The sequence below is a fragment of the Gymnodraco acuticeps genome, unplaced genomic scaffold (genome assembly GCF_902827175.1).
Source record: "Gymnodraco acuticeps unplaced genomic scaffold, fGymAcu1.1, whole genome shotgun sequence".
Classification (NCBI taxonomy): domain Eukaryota; kingdom Metazoa; phylum Chordata; class Actinopteri; order Perciformes; family Bathydraconidae; genus Gymnodraco; species Gymnodraco acuticeps.
In genome coordinates this window covers 1,822,316-1,849,284 of record NW_022989977.1, presented here as the reverse complement: position 1 = coordinate 1,849,284, position 26,969 = coordinate 1,822,316, and the positions used below count along the sequence as shown (strand labels likewise).

The following is a 26,969-nucleotide window of genomic DNA, read 5'->3' as shown; positions in this document are numbered from 1 at the left end:
TTCAGCAGCAGTTTGCTTAACAAGGTAAGAGGACTGCCAGAGGGGAGAGTAAAAAAACAAGCAAAATTAAGACATCATTCACAGCTCATGATCATTTTCAATATTAGCTGATGTGCTGATTGTTGTCTCAATTAATAGATTCATCAATGTGAATATGAAACGTCAGAAAATGCTAAGAAATATTTTTCGCAAATTCTTAGATGATCTCTTCTAGTCATTTGTATTCTTGCTGCAAAGCTCCAAACGCAGGAAATACTCATTTGAAAGGGCCTGGGACCGAAGAGTATTTCATATTTAGGTTTGAAACCATAACTGATACATTTTAAAGTAAAACAAATTGACAAATTATTTCAGCCTTATTATTATTAAACCTGTATTCCCTTTGTAATGGTGTTATATTGGTAACTGTATGTTAATAACTTGTTTTATGTATCATTTTATTTACTATTTACTATACTATTTGTAAGGTGAATAGTCTCAAAATGGATTTAAGGAGGAGTGTTGCAAAGCTACAACTACGTCAATAAAAATATAACAAAGACCAAAATAATATGATAAACATGAATGATATAAGATGTGTTGTAAGAAAAAAATCAATATCATAGAAAAGTATATGTATAGTATGATCATAGTAATCATAGTAACATGCACAAAGTGACAGGGTTGGTGTAAAGTGACTAACATTTTGCATATTTGCACCAGCTGTTAGGTGCTAAAATAATCTTCCCTTATGTCATCACACTTCTCATTGAGGGTGTTTGACACAGCACGGGACACTGGCTCTTACTTTAAACAGTTTGCTAGGCTGTTAAAGCTAAAAGGAGATAACATTTATTGGTCTAAATTTATGGTGTGAACTTCAGTGGTCGAGTGTCATTGTGTGGTCTGAACTTTTTAATGGAACTAAATGAAAACAAAAGGCACTCTGTGTTGCCTTTAGAGAACTCAGGAGAGGTGCCAAAGGAGCCAGGTAATCACAATGGTGCATCCAGGCATAAACGATTAGCTTACCCATCTGAATATTCAAGGTGATGCCCGAGCCATTTGTGTTGTGCTTCCTACATCCTCGCTTCAGCACACACAGATGAGGGGGGGCTACGGCTCCACAGCATCGAATCCAAAGTGGTTTCCCTGTGTCAGTAATTTTTTATTTTTGAAGAAGCCACTGGTGCAGTGTATTAGTCATAATTTATGTTTATCATCGCTTGTACCCCGGCTGACTTCAACAAACCGTTTAACGCTCCAAGCATATGTGCATATGGCTGCTTTAATAGCTATTCTGCATGGAGGAGCACTTTAAAGACTCTAAATCATTTCTTTGGACAAACACTAATGAATTATGTCACCTCAAGTGCAATTCAAAAGTGCAGGGGAACCAGTGGTAATTATTGGGAGGCTCGGAGATGTTAATTATGAGGAGTGGGCTTCTTTAAAGTGTAACTAACAGGATTCAGAGAGAGGCTGACAATAGGACACGTCCGTTATTTGTTCCTCCGACGGAGAGAAAAAGCGTGGACAAGTAAACGGTGAGTATGGAGAGTTGAGGGGAGTTTAATTCCAAACTCAGACATTTGAAATAAGGGAAAGTTACTCAAATAGAAAAATAACCACAATAACATTTCTTAATGTATTGCTTGTCCTTCTGACTTTTAACATAAAGGGATGACACTCGGAATATATAATAATCAAGTAAAAACATTTAAGCTGTAAAAATGTGTTGGTTTTTTTCTGTTGAGGGTACATTGTTTTAAATTAAATGTTGTTTGTTTCTTGTATGTATCAAAGACTCAGGGTGAACAATAGTTTAAGCTTCATCTTGTATGTAGTCCTTAAATAAAACATTACGTTTACGTCCAGTGTAAAGCTCTCTTGTACCCTCCCGTTAAACCAATTAATGCTAAACTTTCTTGATTTACCTTAACATTTGAAAAAGAGTGACAGCATAGAGATGAGAAGAGTTCTGTTATAACATGTGGATACATTTATGCGGGTTTGAAGTATTTTCTCTTGGCTGACTTGAAATAGTAACTTGTCAGGATCAGCGCCGGATTTTTGTTTAAAGCATTAAATTCTGCAATAATTTCATCCCTTCTTTTTTAAAGCATATTTACAAAGTTTGTTTATGAAGCCGCTGACAGCTTTGAAGGCTCTTCTCTCCACGCGGTCTGTATTTATGTCTGAACAAGGAAGCAGGACCATAATGGATGTCCTGAAATCAGATTTATTCCAGTAAAAATATCCTCATTCCAAATCATTAAAAAATGGCAACAAGCTGTGTTTTTTTCACACAAAAATGTCTGAAATATGGCATGTGAGAAATGTGCAAGGTGGCCGTCTTACAGAAGGTGTAGAGGTGGGATACATTTAATTACAGCTTCAAATATTCATTTGGCAAATATATCAAGGTTGGAAACACAGGCCCAGAAATGGCAAGCCAGTCTGGCAGGCGCTCACAATAGCGGATGGCAAATGACAGTAATCCATGAAAAGAGACCAGACATTTATAGAACGTATAGAGCAGGGCTCGCCATCCCAGATCTCTGATGTTTGTGGGATTTACTCATTTAAATGTGGGGAAATGTATATAATAATCCCAACCTGTTTTTCTTTCTACCGCTTTGGTTGCTTAATTTCCAAATTGATTTAATTAATGAGCCACATGTCTGAACAACTTACCTGCCTTTTTCTCTTTGATAAATAAAATGAAGTTACCCACACGGTGTTTGAATGTTACTTAGTTCTTTTGAGTGGTTGTTTACAGAGAGGGTGTTTTAAGTAGTGCAGAATGAATATCACATTTCTAATTCCCCACAAGTTTTTATCATCATACTAATACTCTTAAGGAGCGGTTGGTAATTTCAGTTAAGAGAGAAATGAGCCATCTCCTCTGCGTTTCTTCTGTTCTGAGGCCTCAGACGGTCACTAGACACATTTGCAGAAGCAGGAAACGCAACACGTGAGCCTCGCTGCTCTCTGATCTAACACGCTCGCTCTCTCTCTCGTCTCCAGCTGTGCAACGGGTTGAAGCGGCAGCACCAGCGAGGCACCAGGCACAGGTGAAGGTACCCCAGGGCACTTCCTCTTCCTGTCGCAGCGAGTGAAGGCGGCCTACTTTGCCTGTTATCGTGCTTTGCCCTTGATTTAATCAGCGGGTGGGGTGGGGGGTGGGGGGGGGTTAAAGATGGAGAGAGTGTGCTTCACCTTCCCAAGCCTGGAACTGGAGGAGAGCACGGGGGCGGTAAGTGGTTCTCCGAAGACCACACAGTCACAGAGAGTCCCGGTACTGATGCCAAACAACTCCCCAACATCCCCACCTCCCACCCACAACCAGATTAGAGTAGATCAAACCTCACCCACCTCACATCCTCCTCCAGGGGGCTCCCTCTCCGGCGCTGCTGCGGCTCCGAGCAGGAATCACTCTCAGGAACACACTGGGCCTCAGCTGGTGCTCAGCTACCGGTGTGGAGGATCTCTAATAACAAAAGGGCGCAAAACAGTTAAGTCAAAAGTGGAAACTGACACTGACCTACATTGGCAAAGCCACAAGCAATCTTCAGTTCACTTATTTCCTGTTTGCATTATTGTACATTCATATTTTGGGCCGGGTTCAGCAGTGTGGAGTCGGATTCAATTCAACTGAAGGATGTTTGATTTTTAAGTAATAATTAGTTATTCTTTATACTGACCAATAAGGGACAATAGGAAGCAGATATTCAGGCAAGTTCATGACGGGGAGTTAAAACTAAATATGTGTCTCCTCCATCTTTTCAGTGATTCAGGTGTATGTGGTAACAGCTACTTGTGTTTGGGATTACAGAGGTAAGGATTTGTATAACACTGTACAACACAAAACACAACAGTATTAGTCGAGTTAGCCCCAAACATGGGTCTTATTTTAAAGCCCTTCTAGAGGTTGTAGTAATCATGACAGAAGCAAAGAAGGAAGTTGTTAGAGAGCGATAAAGTTCAGGGTTTACAAAACAGCCAATCAGACTTTAACATAGTTAACAAAGTTGATTTTGTTTAGAAAAAAGCATGACAATGATTACCACCTATTAATTATTGCAGACCTGACAACAAAGCTCTTCTTACCTTAACATATAAACCCAATCCATTATATTTCCCTGACTGATTGAGTCACTTTTGTGTTACCAGACAAAGTAACCATATAATTGCCAGATCTTTAAACTGATTTCTCTTTTCAACAATACCTTATGTACTGTAGCACTTTTGGAAGTTGATATCATGAAATTGTTAATCTGATACGAGTGTCAGATAAGAAAACACTTTTCATGGGTATCAATAAACAACTTTGGCCCTTAAGTATTAATGACAGGACTATTTGGTTATGATTGTTGTTGCGCCATCTACCAAGTTCAAGTTGGACACGGCAGTGAGTGCCACAAAAGTGAGCGTTTTGGAAACTCATACTAACTTTTAAATTGCTGGATCAACTTGCAGGTCAAACTGCTGCTTTGATAACATTTTCTGACAAACATCTACCTGTGCATGCGTACATATCTGCTCGCCACACGTCTCAAATCAAAGACTCTGACACTGAATAATATATACATATATAAAAACAGGAGCCAAAACATCAAAAGGTCTTCCAGCCTCCTGCAGCAGGAGAGCGGTCCGTGTGGAGGTATGGGAGACGCTGGCGGCAGGAGTGAGACGGGCGGGGTAGAGGTGGTGGTGGTGGGGTACTAATCGGGGAGGGAAGGAGGGATGGATGGATGTAGGAGGAGTAGGAGGAGGAGGGGAGGGTTGATAAAGCCTGATCTGTGCCACGGGGCATTTATGGCTGTTGGGGAGGCAGGGGGACGGGGATAGGGGGGAAACGGGTGGGAGGAGGCATTGTCTGCTGTGTCCGTGCGTTTATAGGATTGAGCTCAAGTTTCCTTTGTGTTTCCATTTTGTTGAGGGATTATGTTCTTTGAGAGAGTTCTGCAAGCAGGCAGGCATACAGAGTGGAGGCGGAGAGGGAGAGAGAGAGAGTGAGGGAGAGAAGATGGGTGAAGGGGGGCATGAGGAGGGAGGCAGGATGTCTTTGTTCAGAGCGTTGATCATGAACAAGACAGATAGCAGAGTGTGTGTATGTGCGTACAAGTGAGTGTATCTGTGTGTATGTTTTTAATGCCAGGCAGTTTGTGTGTGTGTGTGTGTGTGTGTGTGTGTGTGTGTGTGTGTGTGTGTGTGTGTGTGTGTGTGTGTGTGTGTGTGTGTGTGTGTGTGTCGGAGCGCAAAGCAAGTTGTCAGGACATGTAACCAGCCATGTAACAATTTAAAATCAATTTGCCTCCCAAGAAGGAATTGCTCTGCAAGACATTTCTTCCCTCCGAGCGTTTACAGGACTTTCATTCTATCTAAATAGATATCAATTACATAATCGCTTTTCCTCTCTCCGCCCGGCCGCAGACTGCAAAGTTTGTCACGCCGAGCTGAGGCGTAATTGTCCCCCGCGCATAATGTTTTGTGATTGCTTGTGACATTTGCAGTGCCATTGATCAAACAGTAGTAGTAATGAAGACAAACAAATCTCCAAGCGAAACGAGGAGGGGCGGCGGTGGTCTGGTACTTCCTGTGAATGGTGTCAACTGAAGCAACAGTTTCATGTTGGAAACCGTCTCCTTTCCCCCAAACACGAGTCCCAAGTCAAATCCAAAACAGTTTTCTTTCCTAAATTGATTGGTGATGGATGAAAGTCTATGCCTCTCCACAGATATTCCCAAAAGAAAAAAAAGTAACTGGAAGTGTTAGCTGGTGATAATCTGAGCGCTGAAAGTTTTCCAACTACTCTCATTTAAAAAAATACACCCTGGTGTCTTTACCTTGTTCCAACCCCACTGGGTAAGCACGCACCCATTGTGTTCTCCCTAACTTGTTAAAACACCACATGGTACATTTGCATAGGATAACCAACATATAGCGAATCATTTGCATGCCTGAAAGTGCACTTGAGTAACCGTAATTACACGTGACACCAATTACTCTGTTACTTTGTATTAAATTATAATGGGAAATTCCACTAGAGAATTGGAGCCTAATTGCATCTTAATTTGCATAATTTTGCATATTAATCACATCTCAGATGAATAATAAATTTCAGCAGATTTTTTAATTTATGCATAGATCCAAAAACAAGTTGAAAAATAATTTGTAAGTGAAAAAAATCAGGAACTTAGAACATTTGTGCTAATTTCTGTCATTACCCCACGCTCAAGTCAAAGATATCACTACTCTTGATCAACAAACGCTGTATTTTGAAATCGAGAGTTAGAAAAAGCTTCAACAGAAAAAAAGATTTATGGAGAAACAAAGACTTTGGAAAAATACATGCATCATTTTTACATAAAACTTTGTGGCTCTATTTAGAGCACTTTCCATTACAGAGATGCCAAATGCATTCCACAATGATAATTCAAATCACTTTCTGCCTTTCCCTTTTCTCTCCTCTTTTTTTTGGTCAACACCTGTGCCGCTATTGTGTGTGGCTCCCTGCCAGCAGACACAAAAATCCAATACCTGTAGCCCAGATTAAATTAAAATGTACAAAAACAACATATTTTTAGATTTAACATTGCATCCTTTCCAGCGGAAAGTTGGGCAAGTTATTTTTATAAAAATGAAAATGAAGAAAGAAAAAAACTCAAATCTGCTCTTGGAGTCTATTATTGCTTTACTGTGGAACATAAAAAAAAAGATGTGATGGTGGAATCATTGCAAACAAAAAGACAAAACCTTTATAATATGTATATTTATCAAGTAATGTCCCTAACTTTCTTAAAATGAAATGAACTGTCTTGTGACCCTGTGACACAGGTTGTACGTGTCTTTTTTTCTTTTCTGGTTACATTTTCAGAATGGCTCCAAATTAGAACTATGAAAAAACAAAAATTAGCATAACATTAAAAACGTATCCAACTGCCTCCATTTGGAAAATGTTGCATTGATTTCACACTCCCACATTCAAATAAAAATAATAGACAGTAAAGATTTTAGACACAGTCAAAACGTTGTGGTGCTGAAACATGTTTCTGATTTCTTGTCCTCTTAATTATCTCATGTACCTCCAGCTTTAGTTTACAAACGTTTCTAAGGGTCCCAGCCCCCTGTCAAGTTAACGTGTGGGAAGTACCAACTTTCCATAAGGGAAAAAGCTACAATGTCCAATATTATATACATTTTCCCATATCTCAATCCCATTTTCAGAATCCTTCAAAGCTGTGATTTTTGTCAAGAAAAAATATATAACATCAGGTCTTCCAGACCATCATATCTAATTAATGAAATTGTCTCATCTCATCTTATATTGATAAACCAGTCTCCATATTTAACCTACGCTCCACCAGTGACCTGCCTTAAGCACTGTGGAGGTTTGCTCAACACGACATCTTCATGTTGTTACTCAGGAGTTCAGCTGTGGACAACAGTGCCTTTCAGTGGCACAAAAGGGGTAAGAGCTCAATAAAGACACACGGAGTGAGGTTCCAGCTCACACACCATCTCCCTGACACTGAATCACATTTATAAGACACTCTCAGCAGGGGTACAGTGTCTGCAGCAAGTAAACCTTCCCAGTCTGTAGTGTGAAATCATTAAGAAATATGTTTTAGAAAGTGGAGAAATAACATTGGGAGCCAAAGGCCAACCTTCCAAGACATCTCTAAATTGAAAGTATTTTCTTCCATTTAACCTATACATTTTTTTTGTTTATTTTATCTCTAGATAACTACTGATCTAACTGCTACTTAAGGGTACTAACATTTCTGCAGTACCTGAATATAAGGGAAATCATGTTATTGCTTTATCAAAATACAAGTTATTTAAGAGTTTTGACTGAATACAGTCACATATTAAGAAAAAGAATACCAGAATCAGAGATAAAAACTGCAATTCCTCCTCAGGTTGTTTAAATGTCCACACAGATACAGCACAGAGGGCATGACCTCAGAGCCCTGAAGCTGCAGCCATGCTGTTTTTAAAGGTGGTCGTATTTGCGGTATACATTTAGGTTTGGTTCAAGATTCAAGTTTTATACATTAGGCATATATTCTTCTGACTTGCTTGTTTAATTTCTTTCTGGATTCTAAAAATAAAGACTGATACGCCTCTTTTGTGATAGTTGGCGTGTGACTATATGTGATCTAATTTCATGAGAGATCCCATGTCAATTATTCATCACATGTGGTCAGGCACATGTGGTTTTTATTTTTTTCATTTTTTATTTTGTTAAGATTTTATCAATCCATTTTCTTTGAGCTGTCTTTTCTCTCATATTCTCTCATCTCATCACCTGCTTCTTTAATTATTTTCCCTAATTTCTACTCATCTCTCTATCGTTGTTAAATGTATTGATTATGTGTATGCAAATAAACAGCAGCCTGGACTCTGACTCTAATTCATTTGTGTGTTACTGCAAATGCTCCAACATTTAATCTGATCCAGTGTGGAAGTCGTTAATATTCTACTCCATTCGACTCGCAGATGTAAAAAGCATTCTCAACTGACACACATAATTACTATGATACATCCCGGAAAGGTTCCTGTGTCTGAGCGCAATTTCAACTAACCAAATGCTGCGCTGCTAATTATTGATAAATACAATTTGTTGGTTAAACTTCAGGTGGCGGCGTCGCGTTCAGATGTCTGCCGGTTTCTGACGAGGGAGAGAGCGACGCAGGGAACGGCGCTGACCTGTAATCACCGAGAACAGCGGGGAACTAATGATGTTTTGGTCTGATGATCACATTTCACATTTTTGCACAATCATTTTGGGAACCTGCGCAGAAAACAAAGACTATGCGGCAACTGCTCGCCCTTAGGAACAACTGCTTCTGTGACTGTGTGTTTGTTGTGTGTACACTATAATTTGCTTTTTTCCTATATTCTTTTTTTTAATATAACAATCCACAGACACGCTTAAACTTTGTTTTCTAGTTGGCTCCTAATTTGATACACAGACACACACGACCAAAAGACAGATAAATAGATATGCATCTCCCTCTAGTGGACTCTGAAAGGAAAGGCACTTTGCTGCTTTAAAATGCTCCTCGTAAGTTTCGACGTACTCAATCATAAAGAGAGAAAGACTTAATCAGAACAAATATTGTCCTTTGAAGGCTTTTGTTTGACTTCATTTTATGCTGCAGCAGAATGAACAGAGACTACACATGAATTGTGTAACTGATTTAACTGCAAACAAGTGAGCACATAAAGTAAGGTATGAGTATGTAGTTAGTCTATGTGCTTTACAAATGTTTTGCATGGCTTTGTTGTCATTGGTTAGTCATATGTTGTAGCATGAGTCATCCTGTCAGAGCTGACAGCCCCCACATACTAAACATATCTGTGTTTGCTTGCATAATGTGAAATACCTAATGTGCATTTCAACATTAAGCCTCCATACTTCCATTTTCTGCCCTCCCCTAATTTAGATTTTTTCAATCAAGAACTTTTGTACTATTCCGAAGGAAATAACTGTTGGTGCTGATTGTCGGCTTAACAATGATTTGTAATAATTGCCTGCTTTCTACATGCCCTTCTTCGCATGATGCTTGGCTTACTCCTTTAAGCTTTTCATCCTGTTCAGATGTTCATGTTTTGCTTCCTTTCATTTGAATTGTATACGTTGTGTGTTTTATTTTATATTTAATGGCCAATTCAACATAAGGGGAAGGGACAATAGTAGAAATGTGACAACAATGATGTTCATCAATGTTCATTGTCCCTGAAAAAAAAAAAAAGATTGATAAATGGTGGTATAGCATGACAAGAGTGAACACAATCATCACAATTAACCATATACATGTAGGTACAATATGCAAGTAGCTAGTAGAGTTGCTTCACTCACCAGCCAACAAAGCAATGGTAATATAATGAGTGGCTGGCAGAATGTTATCATTCACTAGCCATTGGCCTGTTCAAAAATAGTTAATGTTGCACCCTGCATGACAATGAGCAGCAAAAGTGTGTAAGTCAATATAAAATAAAATATATATAAAAATGAACTAAATATTACAAAATATAAGCGGAAAAAGTCAAAGAAAGAAACACTACTGTCATTCTGAGAAGTCTAGGTGGAACAGAAAAATCTAATATAATATAGTTTCTGCATTTCCAACAGTTCCTGAAGGCAGCAGTTATATGTGCAAATGCGGTGAAGACGAGAAGGATTATGGGTAAAGTATGGGGTGAGTTGCATAAGGTGACCGTAGCAAACTATGGTGATGGAGGCTGTATCAGCCCCGGTCCGTGGTTAAAGCCCACCGGTAACGCTGCCTGCTCCTCGCTGTGATGCAGCGGATCAGCAGCCTCGCGGCTTGTCGGGAGCTCGGCGGCCTCGCGGCGCGCTCTCTCAGGGTCTGCGCCTGGAAGAAGAGCCTGACCTGCAGCGAGAGGCCGGTAGAGCACGGGCAGTGGGCGGGGGTGTGTGTCTGTCCACAGCGTTCTTTCACCGGGATGCTCGCAGCACCAGTCCGGAGACTGTCTAGGCGGAGGTTCGTGTTCGCCGGACAGTCACACCGACCGTTCAGCTCACAGGGAGCCGACTGGCAGCAGGGGAGCCCCGCCGGTCTCCCCGGTGATCACCCCGGTGTCTCCGTGGTCGGCAACCCGGACCCGATCACATGGATCCGGTGCAAAGTTGTTATGTGTCTCATCTATCTGCAATTTGACTTAGACGTAGACTCTGAGGAGTTCGAAAGTGGAGTAAAGCAGGTAACTACTGATGGTAGGTCTTCTACTTCCTAATACTGCACCAGTATAAACATTGACTCTTCAGGTCTAAATAAAATAATACAAATTGAGAAATTGAAATTAAAACCTCTATAATTAAATTGCATCTGGACAAACTCCATCTGCAGATAAGGAAAAATGAAATAAAAAAAGTTTGACAAGCAGACATATGTTGTCTTCCAACTATAACCGAGTTAAAGACAAATACAAGCCTTTCAACTTGCAGTACTGCAGACAGTACATGATTGCATTAAAAATAACTATGACATCGACAATGATGCAGGCAGATAGATCACCTTGTTGTCCCTCACCCATCCCAGGCTTTGGTCCACGTCTCCGACATGATGTCCAGGGGCAGCTACCACACGCTAGTGGGAATTGTGTCAAATGAGGTAACAAGTCATGCACCATACTGTACATGAACACACATACTAACTGAAAATATAATCAAATAATGTTGTAAAAACAACCCATGTACAATGGAAAGTACAGTATAGAATAATATAGCCTTCATACATGTAGGTCAAAATCCATCACAAAGAGTCCAACAATGAAGTTTGTGATTGTGGATTAATCATACCTATTGTTCTTTTTCTTTTTTTAATGATCTATTGTCATTTCAGACAATAGATCATGTGAAAGCGAGGTGCAAGTCTCTCACTGATGCTCAGAGACAGAAGCTAGCCATCGCAATGGATGACATTATATTTATGATCCCGGAAGACGTGTCCGTGGTTTTCGATGAAGATGGTGAGTTTGGTGCGATCAGTGTTCCTACGTTACACACACAGGTTGAGAACACTCAATGACAAAAGGGACTTCAGGACACCTGAGTTGCAATATGTATTCCATCAGTGTGGCCTTGAACTGCTCTACTGCCAAGTCAGACTATATTTCTATTCATCAAAAAGTAATAAAACTGTCTATGCTTTCCGGTGTCATGGGCTCATGATCTAAGTTTCAGACTGGGAGCATCATTCTCTATTCAGTTCAACCTCTTTTTGTCATTTGTTTTCACCAGTGTTATCCATTTTGTTTCACACTATGCTTATATGAACCTTCTTGCACCCATTCAGATTGCATTACTAAAGTTTGCTCGTTTAAAAAAATAAAATAAACAACTATCAGAGGGTTGACTAGAAATTGTGGACATAAATGCCAGTTTTCAGGTGTGATCGTGAAGTATACTGCTTTAAATACTTGATGCCTTTAAAGGGAAGTGATTCCTACCATCTGTATTGCAAAGTGATCTGCTGTCTGGTCTGTTTCCTACAGGTAGAACATACTGCTTCATCGTCATGAGGTTTTGGCATATGTCAACATATGAAGGCCCGGATGACCCCGAGAGTACAAAGATCTTCAAAGTGTCCTCTAGTGAAGATGGCGAACCACAGAAGAGAATAGTGACAGCAGTCTATGAGTAAGCGCTCAGCTTATCGTCTGCACAGACGCCCATATAAGTATTACTTGCAATCAAATCTCCTGTCATTCAGCTTTGACATGTTCAAATCTATTTCATGCCAACTCTTTTAGATCAATAATTTGCTCAGATGTTGGGTGCCAAATCTCTCACAACTTAAGAAAGTACAAATATTTACTTAGAGACTTAATTACTATGTTGGCAAGCCCTCAAAGTTACCTGCAAGCCTTCCATATGGCTTGTCTGTTTTTGTTGGGTGGGTAACGGAGCCACAGAGCTGATGGTAGCGAAGTAAATATTGTTCATATGTATGTAGAAAGGATCATTTTGGAGAAATGTTCCAAAGTGTCATGTGTGGGTGGATGAGAGTCTTATCTAATATGTATTGCCTCACTTGGGGAAAAGGTGAAAGTGATATATTTATTTCACTGGAGAAATGCTGCCAAGACACTTTAAAGAAAGAAAAATATTAATAGAAGCACTGATGGGAAGAAAAGTAAATAAAAGCCAGGCCAGAGGTAATCCTATGATCCTATCTGTATTCACTGTAATACTTCTGTAAGTTCACAGTGAGGCATCATGGCATACTGTCCAAATATTAACAGACACCCAGGCCGCCTGTGAAGCTCAACTGAGGAAAGGAGTTCCAAAAAAGTAAATCTCGAACAAGCACAATAATAAATCAGACCAGCTGTGTCCCTCTTTTTTTTTCCTATTCAACCAACTGAATAAATTAGATTCTAAATATCCAGCAAAATGCTACACATACCGCATGTGAGCAAACAAAAGTCCTGTCACAATGTCTTGTCTTTTTCCATGCTTGAGCATTGTCTGACATTGGGAAATAGGATCTTATACGAGAGAACAAAAACACTCCTTGATGTTTAATAAACTCAATAAAGTGCCACTGCTACGTCTCTCACTCAAGGTGCCAAATATCATGCAAGCATTATTGTGGCTCTTTACTGAAAAGTCATGTCTTGATGAAGCCATGGGCAAAAAGTAACAACTTGTGAACATTTTACCATTCTGTTTCTGCATTACTTTAGTTGTTCTTCTTCTAGTCTAAAGAACCACTGATATGATTTGCCAGTGTAGCAGGAAAGCGAAATAATTTCAGTCAAAGCCTCTTTCCATTTCCATCAGTAATCCTGTTAGTTGCTGGACCACTTAGTGTAGCTATTTTGCCTAATGCCCACCTATCTAGTTAGCCAGATTCTCTTTCCTACTGTTTCAGGTCTTGAAATCCCCTCTGAGAAAGCCTGTTACACTTCAAATGTTATCCCAAAGGCTAGCAAACAGACCGTTCGGCAGGATAAGGAAGCTATTTTCAGGATCCTTACCTCATTGTTTCTAGGTGAGACTAGAACTTAGTTTGAGTTGAAACTTAGATGGTTTAAAGACCTGCCGTTTGTATGCTTTGTTATGATTCAGGGACTATTTTGAAACAATTGTAGTATTTCCCCCTCATTTGGCGGTGGTGGCGAAGTCGATAGGGACTTGGCTTGGCAACTGGAAGGTCACCACTTCAAGTCCCGGCAAGACCAAGTGCTACCGAGGTGTCCCTGAGCAAGGCACCGTTGCCTACACTGCTCCCCGGGCGCCGTTCAAAATGGCAGCGCACTGCTCCTACACTAGGATGGGTCAAATGCAGAGAAACAATTTCCCCACGGGGATTAATAAAGTATATCAAAATAAAAAATAATTTTTTTTTGTTAATGTTAAATGAGGTCCAGAAGTTGTAAACAAGTGCCATGTGCTAGTAATCTGTACTCTTATTAAAATGTTGGCGATGATTGGCTTCAAAATGCTTTGGGAAACGTTGAGTATTCGAAACAGTTGGTCTAAACGGAGTAGGTGTGTAAATCTGTGTATTACTTCAATACTGTTTACACTACTGACACTGAGTTTAGGATGCTCTTCTGAATTTCCAGTATCTGATTTTAACCAGTCAGAGATCATGTTAAAGATGTCTTCCCCTTTACTTCCAGATTCAAACGAGAGCTGACAAAGAGAGCCTATCCTGACTGGAAGGTCACAACCATTTGGCATTGGCACTGGAAACTGGCGGAGTGATGCAAATTAAAGTGGCAAGGACATTTGTCAGTTATCAGGGAAGAAGTGATGGCTGAATGTATCTAGCAGCAGATTGAAGAACTGTGAATCAGGATCACGGGACCCAGGGCCGTAACAGTGAAGCTGTTCAGACAGCTGAAGACCTCCAAACTGTACAGATGAGTCCACCTTACTACTTGAACATCGTCCTCAGACCTTCAGATGCCTTTAATGCCCACCTCAAGTGATTTACCACAATAAGAAAAAATGAAAGGTCATAGTCCTTGGACTTCTATACAACTCCATAAATCAGCTGCAGTTTTGAATAAGTATATGAAGGGATGGATGATTTTCCTGGGCTTTTAAATGCGTTTGGTTGAAAAAATTGCTTTTGAATGTATTGCCAAATAAATAAAAACCTTACTCCAGCTCCATGTAACACTTTTGTTTCCATATTGCTCAGCCTTCCTCCGTGAATAGAGTTTCCTCATGACCTAAATTAAGTTTGGGACTTTGGTCATGTGACATAAGTGACCATTTACTTTGCAAGACTCAAGCTAAATACTTAATGTGGTCACACGATCACAACTGAGCCATCTCCATGACAACTGAGAACACGTTTTCCACTCCACTTTTTACACCAGACCATTCACCCTTTATTTTACACGGGAGTAATGCCTTGACCACAAGTCACAATTCAACTTAGCTTGGTAAACTAAGCAAGTGTACAACAAATGAAAGCTTTAGCGCAAGTTCAATAAGGAAGACCTAACTCGAGTCACTCACACGTCACTCTATGGCTCCCTTCCCCCCTCATTAAATACGAGGGCGTCACCCCTCAGCAGCCAATCGCTGCACATGCTAAATGCCTTAAATGCCTGCTCTTCCTCCCTGTCAGTTGTCATTGCAGATGATCACACGCAACCCTCCTCCACCCCTCTCGCCTCCTGTCTCCTTCAGGACAAAGCTAAACCTTCCTCCTTCAGACCGGTCTCACCTACTCATCACCACCACCAGTGTCTAGACCCCGGGGATTTCATCGGAGCGGTGCTTTCCCTCCTGAATGATTATCCTGCAAACCGGGGCCTCATCGCCAAACACCATTACATTCTCCTGTTGTATTATCATGGCAATCATTTCATTCATATGACGTGTAAACAATACATATGTAATTCTTACATCACGTCTCTCCGGTTTGAACTATTGGGGTGTTAAACTGGTCTATATATTGTGTTTCACTATGTAAACTCCCCCTGGGTTATGAGTATTTAATAAGTGACAAACAGCACCACACTTTGCATTATATAATATTTCAAATCAAGTAGCATGCGGTACCACACACAACATGCAAAGCTACCGTATAGGATTTCGTCAACCTGGAAAAAAACTGAAATGTTTACAACGCTGTACAGCAACAAATTAAATAAAAAGGGCCGTGAAATGCTTTGAAGGTTATGGACTTTCAGAAAGTTAGGGGTATTATGTTAGCTGCTAGTGTATGTTACAGAGAACATATGGTACATGTTATGTAAACTTAATTAAAATGTAATACATTAGTGTTGTGATACGTTGTGTTAATAAGCATCGGTTAACTAAATGATACCATTTGCATAGAAAACAGGAGGAGGCGTATGTCCTGGTTCATGTTTTTTGGCGAGCCTGTTGACTGTTCCAGCAACTCCTTTAAGGATCGACAAGAGATCAAAACATACACCAAGTTAAATTGTTGTACTGCATCGCTGCAAGCAGGAGTGACAAATTCTCCCAGAAAATGTCCAACTCAAAGGCAGCCTGTGTCTGGGCCCACGGCCATTGCCAGAAATATGTCAATTGTCAAAACCATCACGTCTGACAGGTTTGTGAATGCTGCGTGTCATCCCATTTTGTTAAAGCTTGCTGCAATATTATTTATGTTGACAACATATCTGACAAACAGAGACGATTCTGTCATTAGCGGCTGTTAATTCATGCATAATGAAATACGCAGAGGATTATTCTAATTCTCCTGCATAGTAATATGTGGTCTGTGGAAGTTTGCGTGGGGGTTTTTTGGTTCCAGTGGAGCATCTCCCAGAGTCATAATGAGATTAAATGAGTGCGGTTAGCTTAACACATGTCAATATGCTCATGGATATGGTGAGAGCACATTAAACAATTTACCTCGCCTGTGCATCACTCAGTTTAATGGAAATTAACGAGAAAACAAAAACAAGTGATGAATATACAAAAAGCTAATGGTTTTTTATTAGTTATTTGACTGTTTTGTAATCTTCAGACATGTGCATCAGTCTAGGCTGCCTGCCAACCTGATTCATTAATCTGGTTAGCGAAACAGATTGCAAACAATTCCTTGTATCTCTTTGAAAGTGTGTGTGTGTCTGTTTGAATGTCTGCATGTGTCTCAGCTCCAAGACGCCATCAATTCATTGTGCTATCTCTATCAGACTCACATTTTATGGCTGATTAATATAATTACAAGCCTGAAAATTGAAACTAATACTCTGATAGAAAAAAAATGATAACCTACCTCTCATTATTTACCCAGTATATATTGTTAAGTCCAGAGCAATGAATTAAAGATTACCACCGTGTCACAGCCGCTTAGGTATACCAACAAAAGAATGCTTTTTTTTACTTCCAACTAAGAAAAGATGAAATGTTGACATGACAAATGAGACGTTTCTTTGCATGAAATTCTATTTTTCACTTTAATTGAGACACTGATTCTCAATAAACAGACATGTAATAGGAAAACATTTCTTTTGTTTGCTGACATGTTTATCTCTGAATTTGTAATGTTATTAAATACTTTGTGAAATGACTTGTGAATTCTTGGACAGCCAGAAAAATGCCTTGTTGATTTGTTATGAAGCAAGATTAAAGCAATTAAATCAGAAATAAATTAAAAACAATTCACATATTTTTGATTAGATTGTTTCTTAAGCATTGGTGTGTTTACATTATAAGAACTGTTTTATGCCATACAGTGTCATGTGTTTGAATCTTTTTAATGTATTTGACAGGAAACCTCTACTACAATTCAGGCCGAAACAAAGACAGTTTAAATCAAACAAGTAAAGACTTCAACACAATCTGTGATTTCAAAACAAGGAGTGGACTTTAACTTTAATCATCATTACAGTGTAATGTTTTGGGGTTGAAAATATGAACCTTATTGTTATTAGAATGGTTTGTACTTTGAACCCACCCATATTCCTGAGGGGTATACGTTTATTTATGGGTGTAGAATATGCTCAATGATGCATTATTGACTGAAAGCTGTATGTTAAACTGCATCAAACACATGTTAGCGATGAGGAAAGACTGCTGGTAAGCTAGAGTATTATATTGCTTTTATTTCCTTGAGTGTGTTACGGAAAACCTCAACACAAACCTCCCCGTCTTGATGCTTCATGGACGCTAGCTTCCAGGCTTCCTCGAACGTCTCCTCGGACACATCAACACCCACATTCCTGAAGATCTCTGCAATCTGTGACGAGGGGGATGTCAGAATTGCCATTAAAAACCTTTTATTTTACTAAAGAAATTATATATACAGTACAAGTTATACCTGAAAGATTTATGTATTTTTGTTTTTCATTGTAATTTTAGATTATATAACTACACTGCCACACTGCAGATAAATAATGACCAATCTTAGTATAAACCATTGGACCACAATCACATATAAATAACACTATAATTATTTATTTTGTTTTTTGTTTTTGTAGGCCTAGAAAAAGCAATTTGCCACGACATGGATTGCATTGGGGCTTTTCCTTGGAGTCCATCACACGCTTTACTCACAGTTTATTTTTAAGTACAGTATAGTGCCTACCTCCTTCTTGGTGCGAGGTAAGAAGAAGTGTTTCTCGTGAACACCCTGAAGGGCATGGACTGATGGATGCAGAAGATCTCCAGCTGTGGATGAATCACCGTAGTCGTTGTTGTCACTGAATCTCTTTATGCGTGGCGCTGGAAGGTCGGCTCGCACAGACGGGACCCCATAGGTGCGGCTGTCTTTGTAAAGAGAGACCACATGATGAGTATGGTTTATGAGGATATGGGAAAATATGAATAAGTAATTTTTTGCGCTTGTAAAACCGTTGCATATTAATACAAATGTCATCAAACAAGTATTTTTAGCAATAAAATAAATGCATGAGTGAACCAGAAAACACTTAAGTAATTTCAAGTTAATAGGAGTATGACTGTTATTAGACAGTACGACGATATAATGTGGTGAGACTTTACATATACAAGAATACATTTAATAAGTTAACTTACAATATTTATATCCTACACAAATGCAAATTCATTGGGTCATGCTTGTTGAAAATATCTGCATGTAAGGGAGAGAATCTGCTTATTGCAGTTCTTGGTTGTTTCACCTCATCTATACTAAGCACATTTTGGTCTTGAATATGTTTTGTTGTTATCCACAATTCTCACCTGCTGGGTATCAATAGACTCAAATACTGTTAGTATTATACTGTTAGTTACTACAGCCATTTTGTCTTTTATGTTCTTCAGTCCACATCCCACATGTAGCACTGTGTGATAATGCGTATGCTCCTCTAGCTATCGTTCACCACACATCTCTATTTCTGACTTACTTGATGTGCATGGATCCCTGACAGACCCGATAAGGTTGGAGGAAGTCATGAAGTGGTCTGGGGCGGCCTTGAGTCTCCTGAGGGTCCTGAGGGTCTTCAGTGAGCAGCCTGGCTTAAAGGGCTCCAGGTCCTCAGGCTTAACGAGGGCCCGCGAGGCAGGAAGCTGTTCCGACTCTGACAAAGGCTTCCTCTCCATGTCAGCTGGAAGGGTGCTGGTCTGACACTCTGCGGGAGACAAATTAAATAGGAAACGATTTAGAAAATGAGCCTCCACATGTAACCTCTGCATCATCCATTAATCCATTAACTGTAACCGCTTATCCTATTCAGGGTTGCATGGGGGCTGGAGCCAATCCCAGCAGACATTGGGCGAAGGAGGGGTGAGACAGATAACATACACACTCATATTTACACCTACGGAAAATTTAGAATCAACAATTAACCTGAGCTGCATGTCTTTAAATTGTGGGAGGAATCTGGAGAACCCAGAGGAAACCCACGCCAATACAAGGAGAACACACAGAAGGGCCCAAGCCAGCTAGCAGTTTTGAATCTGAAACCCTCATTCTGAGAGGTGGCAGTCCTAATTATTGCACCTCGCATCGCATCCTTATTCAAAATACTGATAGCCTAACTGGTTCACTTTTACTTCTATGACTTGAAAACTTAGGTTTATAAGTATTTTACTTCCACATTCTCACGTTATAGTTTTTGTAGTCTGAAATATCCTAACTGCTTTTTTAATTCAGTGCCTTAGAACTGTGCATGGGAAATGATTGCAGTAAAATGTTCAGGTGAAGCAGAGCGGTTCTAGGAAAGGATATGTTGTTGGCTACCTTGACTGGATAGCATCTTAGTAAATACATCTATACGTTACAGTGCATTTTGCTGACCATTTGTGATAATGCATTGCTCTCGACGGTTGATGGGTATCTTGTCCTTCCAGTTGAGGAAGTTGGAAAACTCCAGGAAGTTGATTAGTCCGTCCTTGTCTGTGTCGCAGTAGTCCATGAGGGCATCCAGAACCTGTCTGCTCACATGTAGCTGGAACTGATGGCACACTGCCTGCAGGTCCTCTTTGTCAATCATTCCCTTGCCTGCCTGGAGAAGTACATGAACGAAAAGGCTACAACTACAGGATGTTTGACAAGAGTGAGACCAAGATAAGATAGGTAGTAGCATTGTTACTTTATCACACGTCCAAACAACAGGGTCATATCCCTAGCCTTAACTCAAACCAGAGACATTTTGACATGTCAAAACTGAGGTATTCACTGCCGAAAGGCCTAAGTGAAACATTTTAATTAATTATAACACCTGTGATTTTCGTAATTAAATTGATAACTCTTTGATATTAAAAGACTTTGTCGAATTTGTACACCTTTAACAGTGTCACTGTATTTTTTTAAGTTGCTCTAAATGTGATAAGTTGAATGGTCAGAAGTATGAAATCATACCTTGTCATAATGTCTGAACGCTTGCAGCAGGGAGGAGAAGTTTTGGAAATTGACTTTCTTCAGGTCGTATTGCAATGCGCCGACCATGCGCTGTCTGTCTCGGTCTCTAATGTATTCATCTGGCACTGTGGAGTGGAGCAGAACTCCAACATCTGTGCATGAAGCAGACAAAATGTTATTTGTTGACTTTAACACAAAAGCTCCAGTTTATGAATTGTTCTTCAGGAAACATTACATCTGCTGGTTTTCAAATATATAACCCGGGAAAGATTCATAGACTCTACCAAATTCATCAGGCTGCAAGAGATTTCCAAAGGTGTGATCTGGTGGAAGATTTAAGGTAATTCCTCTCCTGAAAATATAGTTTTACAGCGAGGATAAAGTTCAACATTAGTTAGTAAAGGATAGTCAAAACATTGGTCAATAGTAGTGAGACAGAAACTTACAAATTCTTAGTTTTGCCAGTTTGTGGCAGCATCGTTTCCCTGTTTCCAGATCTCTTCCACACAGGTTCTGGATTGTAAAACCTATGGCACAATAACATAAATGCAAGGTCAGTGTGACGAAGGTAACTTCGTCACTATGGACTGACTGCTTCAGGCCGGGTAATTGTGTGCACCTGGTGTCCTGTGTTGTCTCCTCCCCCCCTCACCTGTGTCTTGTTGTGCTGATTAGTGTGTGTATTTAGGCTCTGTTTCCCTGTCTGTTGGGAGGCTGGTAGTGTTTTTGAGATCTTTGTGGCTGCAGGATGGGTGGAAGGAGAACAGCAAGATTGAGGCTGTGAACTTTGTACCCAGGATTTTAATAAATGCCCACGTCGGGTTATATTTTTGGACGTTCTGCCTCTGCCTCCTTGCTTGGTCTGGGCCGCTCAACGGTCAGCTTCACAATTGGTGTCAGAAGTGGGATTTGACCAAGTAAGGAGGTGAACATTTTGAGAGGAAAGAAGAGGGACCAAAGAGAGGAACCGCGGCTGGGGGTGGCTATGCCTGGAACGGACCAGGGGGCCACGGCTGTTGAGGCAGCAGGAGACAAGAAACAAGCAGCAGGAGACGAGAGACAAGCAGGTAGAGCAGCTGGAGAAGGAGAAGAGGGAACTCCAGGAGCGCCTGAAGAACCAGGAGAAAAAGATTGACTACTTTGAGAGGGCTGAACGCATTGAACATGAGCAGCGAGAGGAGGAGGATCGGGAGTACCAGGAGCGTCTGCGCAAACTCGAGGAGCAGGAACAAAAACAGCGCGCTCGTCAATAGGAGATCGAGGAGCGGGAACGCCGTCGTGACGAAGAGAAACGGGTCCCAGCCGAGGAGAAACCCAAGGATTGGAGCGAAAAGGAGGTTGCAAAGAACACTGTGCTTCCTGGGGAGAGGGGGAAGGAAATGTGACGAAGGTAACTTCGTCACTATGGACTGACTGCTTCAGGCCGGGTAATTGTGTGCACCTGGTGTCCTGTGTTGTCTCCTCCCCGTCGTCCTCATCATCATAATCCTCCTCATCATGGCGACGGCGCTCAGTTCTGTTTTCCGATTCTTCTTTTAATTCTGTCACCTGGCCTTGTATTTTTTTTAAACTCTAGGTGCATGTTCCTCCATCTCTGCTCTTGGTGCACAGACTCTTTCTCCCATTGCTGATCTCTGGATGTATTGAAACAGACAAGAGACTTCACCATGTTTGTCAATTCCTCCAGTTGCTCAGGAGTTTTGTCTGCTGTCGCCCCTTGCTGGACCGGTGCACTGTCATCTGGCTCCATCTGTTTCTCTGACTCACGACGACGAGCCCCCAATATTGACACAGTATTGGCACATGATTTAAACAACACACTTTATCAATGTATGAATATGTTTATTGACAAATTGATTGAATTGCATCGTTGTGTACAATTCATTTTCTTTAAGTTAGGTATACGAATCAATAGCTAGTATCATGGAAATCATCCACTAAACACCTGTGCCCACTTATTTCAGTACTTACTTCTTAGTCTCCCCCAGCCAGTGGAGAGTTTTGCCAATAATACGTCCGTCAGTGAAATGAGGTGTGGGGATCCCAAACCTGCTGTCTTTACTGTAGTGACCCATGTCATACTTTCTATCAATCCTCTCACCTGGAGAGAATTGTAATTTTATTGTGACATCACATTTCAAAATCAGCAACAAAATGCACAAATAGTTTTAATTTAGGTAGTGACAATAAAGGCCTTATGCACCTAATTATTGTTTTTCCTTTCGTCTTACCAACAAAATAGGCGTTGTGGCTACGAATGTAAGACTCATGTCCCTCCTGAGCTTCCCTCTCCAACTCCTCTGCTGTCTTCGAAGGGTTAATAATCTCATGCATATCCAACCCTGGGAACAAAGTGATGTAAGATTGTGATTGTAAACCATCTTATGTATGCCGATGATCTGGCAATTGTTTCTCCTAGCAGTGCTGGTTTTCAACAGTTGCTAAATGTTTGTTCTGATTACGGAGTCAAATTTGATGTTAAATACAATGCTAAGAAGAGCGCTGTAATGATCTGCAGAGCAAAAGGGGATAAGAACCTTTGTTTTCCAACATTCCATCTATCAGGACAGGTGCTGTCTGTTTGCTGTAACACTAAGTATCTGGGACACATCATCACAGATGAAATGGCTGATGATGATGACATGTATAGACAGTGGCGTGTCTTATATATACAAGCCAACATGTTGGCTAGAAAATTCTCTTGAGCCTCATCCCAATACCCCTCCTCGACTCCTCTCTTCCCCTCCTCCGGGACTTGACCCGGAAATCGTTTAAGACACGCCATTTTGAAGGACATCCCAATAGCTGAAATGCACACGGAGGAGTCGAGGAGGGGTGAGGGAGGACAAATTCATCTGTCGATTGAGTGTTTCTCATAACTCTGTCATTATGCTGCTGTCAAATCCGTGTTTCAGTGCTGTACGATACCAGTCACCTCTGTGGAAACATTGGTATAACTGCCTTTTTTAATTTATATTTGAGTGTTGTATATCTTGTAATAATGGACCAAGAGTCTCTTTTAAATGATGATGATGATAAGACAAAAAAAAAGAAGACTCATCCTTCCCACTCTAACTATAATTATTCATAAAACTAATTAAATCTGGTCATTTAATAGAAATAGTGACGCAAGAACATGGTTGACTTTTGCAGTTAACAGACAATTAAAATATAGTCTGGTTGATTCACATACCTCTAATTGTTTTCACACCATATGTAGTTTTGTCTGTAGTCCTGCCTACTGGGGCTTTACTGGAGGTGTACACTGCTTCACTGAGCTCTTGTAATTTTTGCTGGAACATGGTCTTTTGAGGAGGATAAAGCACACTGCTGCCCTGTTGGAATCAGGTAGAAAAAAAAGAAGGTTAGATCTGTGTTTTGGTTGTGTTGGATGCTAAGAATTTTATGTAAAGTCAGCTTGTGCCAAAATAAATACTGAACAGTAAAACTGACAGTGATCTTCTTTTCCTAACTTGATCCATAAGCTACTTTTTATTTTTATTTTACAGACTTTGAATGAGGCATTAAGTAATAACACACTGTTAGTTTTGAGGGCTATTGACCTAAACAGCCCACCAAATGTTGGGTGAAAAGTAGAAACCTTTATACAGTCTATGATAAAAACCCTTCTTTTTGCCACTTTTACCCAATAAAAAGTGAGTTTGCTTGTGTGTGGTACTTACAGTGAGGGAAGTTTTGGTGCTGATGCCATGAACAAGGGTACTGGCAACATCTGGATCATTTGCCTTTCCTTGGTGCACTCTGACAGCTCCTGGTTCTGGATGGGTGCTGCTGCAGAACTTCCTTACCACTGGTGGGGTAGGGGGCTGGAAAGGAAAAATGTTGACATGGCATATTAGCAGGGCTGCACATAACTGGTGCGCAGGTGCGCATGCGCACCTCCGCCAAAAAAAGAGCACCGGGTCATTTGAAACAAAGCGCATTTGCGTACCAACATTGAGAGAGGGAGAGAGAGAAGGGAAAAGAGAAAATAGAGGAGAGAAGAGAGAGAATGATATTTGCGAGTTGCATATGAACCATGATATGAACTCAGGGCCGGCCCGTAGCACTGGCTAGATGTTCGCCTAGGGCGCCAGATCTGGGGAGGTGCTGCGCTGGCAGTTCTGGGAGGGAAGAAAACATTTTGACCGTTGGGTCTCATCCTAATTTTCGGCCTTGATGTAACAATATTCATAATTAAGTAAATGTAACACCCTTTTCACCCCGGTTACACCTTTCATTTGCCCTGTACGATGGGCGCTGTAAGTGATGAAAATGGGGGATGTTGGCTTATCTGGCGCCCGCAGCTCACAGACAAAATGCGAGTGAGAGGGAGGGTGCACCGGTACCAGCGCTGTTGTTATTAGAATCCGGTGCCGTGCTAGCTGCTCTAACGGATATAAGAAGAAGATGTTTCTACAATAATGTGGAGGGAGAGTCCTCTCCAGTCAGACTGAGAGGCTGATACTACAGCTCAGTGAGGTAAGGACTCTTAGTCTAAGTTCAAACGGTTTGGTCACAATTTATGTAAACACATATTTCCAAGGCACTCCTTTATAATTATTGGGATAAACAGGTTTGAAATCATTCCAATGTATAAGACAGTAACCAAAAATATCCTTTAAAACTGGAGAGATACAAAAAAAAATGCATAAATAAATAAATGTTAAGGTAAAATAAGATATGAATGAACAACACAAATAAAATAAGTTACATTCATTTGTTATTGGCTATGGTAGGTTATTGGTTATGTTCACATACTTATTTGATTACATCCACTTGTCTAAGATGACAACAGAGACTTTCGACCCATAACCAGCTGTTGACTTGTGGATGCAAGCATCTAATCGCAGACTCAACCAGAGAGGAAGAAGTAGGCCTACATCATCAGCTACCATGTCTGACAGAGAGGAAGACAGTGAGGAGAACAGTCAGGAGGGTAGTGATGACAGCTTGTAGGATTACTGGTCGTGCTAATGTTGTCTTGTGTTCACCTCTGCATGTGTGTTCTGTGTGCACCTCTGTGTGTTCAGTGCTGTGTGTCTGGCAAATAAAGTCAAGACCCCTCAAAAGTTACGGTTTATTTCATTTTAAGGATGAGCACCAAGCAACATCTCCAGGTGCTCCTTTGAGAACCAGGGCAAAAAAGTTATGTGCACCCCTGCATATTAGACAAAGAAGTGCAGATGTAAATTCAAAATATAAAAAATCTGTTTGCCACCTTACCTTACTATTTTTATATCTTCAATTGTGCCAAAACGCAAACGTTGCACCCCATACAGTCCATGCTTATACCACCACAAAGAAAATGCTAAACACACAAATGCAAACCCAAAAATAAAACGTACCCTTGTCGCTTCTTGCATACAGGATTTAGCCCTGTCTCCTTCAGGTATACGTTTCCCGGCCTGGTTTCAAAAGGAACACATAGTAGTCAGTGTACAGGAACAACCAAAGCAACGTTTAAATTAGCTACTGCGCACGTTTGCATTTATCACAGGAGTAAGCTAACGCAAAATTAGCTAGCATCTTAAAATCGACTTACCGTTGGTATGTTTGGACATGTGTCTCTGACGTTATATTTCGGTTGGTGAGAGGTATTTCCGTCAGTCATGTTTCACTCCAATTTACATACAGCAGCAACCAATTCAATTGTAGTATTTTTCCTTCTCGACCTAGAACCAAACTGTATTCAACTTCCTAGTTAAGCAAGTTAACGTTACCCCACATTCTGCAGTCAGGCACTGAGGAATAGTGCACCTGTTTTGGCGTTACTAAGCAACACCAGACAATTCAATTAAAAACACTGATAAAGGGTAACGTATGGAGCTATTTCAGGGTCATAAGTTTTGATCATTCAAAAAAATACAATGTATTTGAAAGTTCAAGTTTTTATCCTGATCTTTGAAAAATACAATGATGTATTTAAAATAAAAATAAGTATTTGAAATAATTTTTCAGGTTGAATATTATTTTCAGGTTGAATATTATTTTCAGCAATTTTTTTGAATAAAATATTTATTTTCAGATTTCACTTTTATACATATTTTGATATTTGAATCCTTATTTTTTTCAGTTGCAGATTTTTCGTTTTCAGATTGAAAACAATTATTTTTTCAGTTTCAAATCTTGTTTTTTCAGGTTTCACATTGCTTTTCACTTTCAGATCTTTTTTTTCGCTTTCAGACTTTTGGCCCTGATGTTGCTTGGGGGGGCGGGGCTTAGCAAAGAGTAGTTTGGCTTCCTGAGTGACAGGCCTCCCTCTGTCATGTTGCCTTCATGGATGTTAGGTAGCGCGAAAAATATAACTCAACACTTTCTATACACAATACTCCCGTGATTGGTGGTAAACAAAACTGAAGCACAGTTTATTGCTCTTATACCTTGATTTTTGCTACTACGATGCTCAACTGCTCGCTTAACGAACTTTGACGCTGGTATCAGTTTACCACCAATCACGGGAGTATTGTGTATAGAAAGTATTGAGTTATATTTCTCGCGCTACCTAACATCCATGAAGGCAACATGCCTGTCACTCAGGAAGCCAAACTACTCTTTGCTAAGCCCCGCCCCCCCAAGCAACATCAGCGTCAAAAATCTGAAAGCGAAAAAAAACGATCTGAAAGCGAAAAACGATCTGAAGGTGAAAGGCAATGTGAAACCTGAAAAAACAAGATTTGAAAC

General features: G+C 40.3%; 2 protein-coding genes across 2 annotated transcripts; one reads left to right on the top strand and one right to left on the bottom strand.

The window, feature by feature from the left end:
• Positions 1-10,173: 10,173 nt before the first annotated feature.
• On the top strand, positions 10,174-14,641 carry si:dkey-82o10.4 (uncharacterized protein LOC797793 homolog). The gene is made up of 5 exons (XM_034211315.1): positions 10,174-10,719; positions 11,058-11,129; positions 11,361-11,487; positions 12,013-12,157; positions 14,149-14,641. Exons 1-5 carry the CDS (start codon positions 10,297-10,299, stop codon positions 14,231-14,233), a joined length of 852 nt encoding a protein of 283 aa, XP_034067206.1. The 5' UTR covers positions 10,174-10,296; the 3' UTR covers positions 14,234-14,641.
• A 2,346-nt stretch (positions 14,642-16,987) lies between these two features.
• Positions 16,988-26,040, bottom strand: efhb (EF-hand domain family, member B). Its single transcript, XM_034211491.1, has 13 exons — positions 25,831-26,040; positions 25,634-25,693; positions 23,969-24,112; positions 23,479-23,620; positions 22,517-22,627; positions 22,257-22,386; positions 20,732-20,812; positions 20,570-20,637; positions 20,286-20,437; positions 19,722-19,929; positions 18,829-19,053; positions 18,051-18,232; positions 16,988-17,702 (listed from the first exon to the last, which is right to left on the bottom strand). The coding sequence occupies exons 1-13, from the start codon at positions 25,897-25,899 to the stop codon at positions 17,556-17,558; spliced, it is 1,719 nt and encodes a 572-aa protein (XP_034067382.1). The 5' UTR covers positions 25,900-26,040; the 3' UTR covers positions 16,988-17,555.
• Positions 26,041-26,969: the final 929 nt, after the last annotated feature.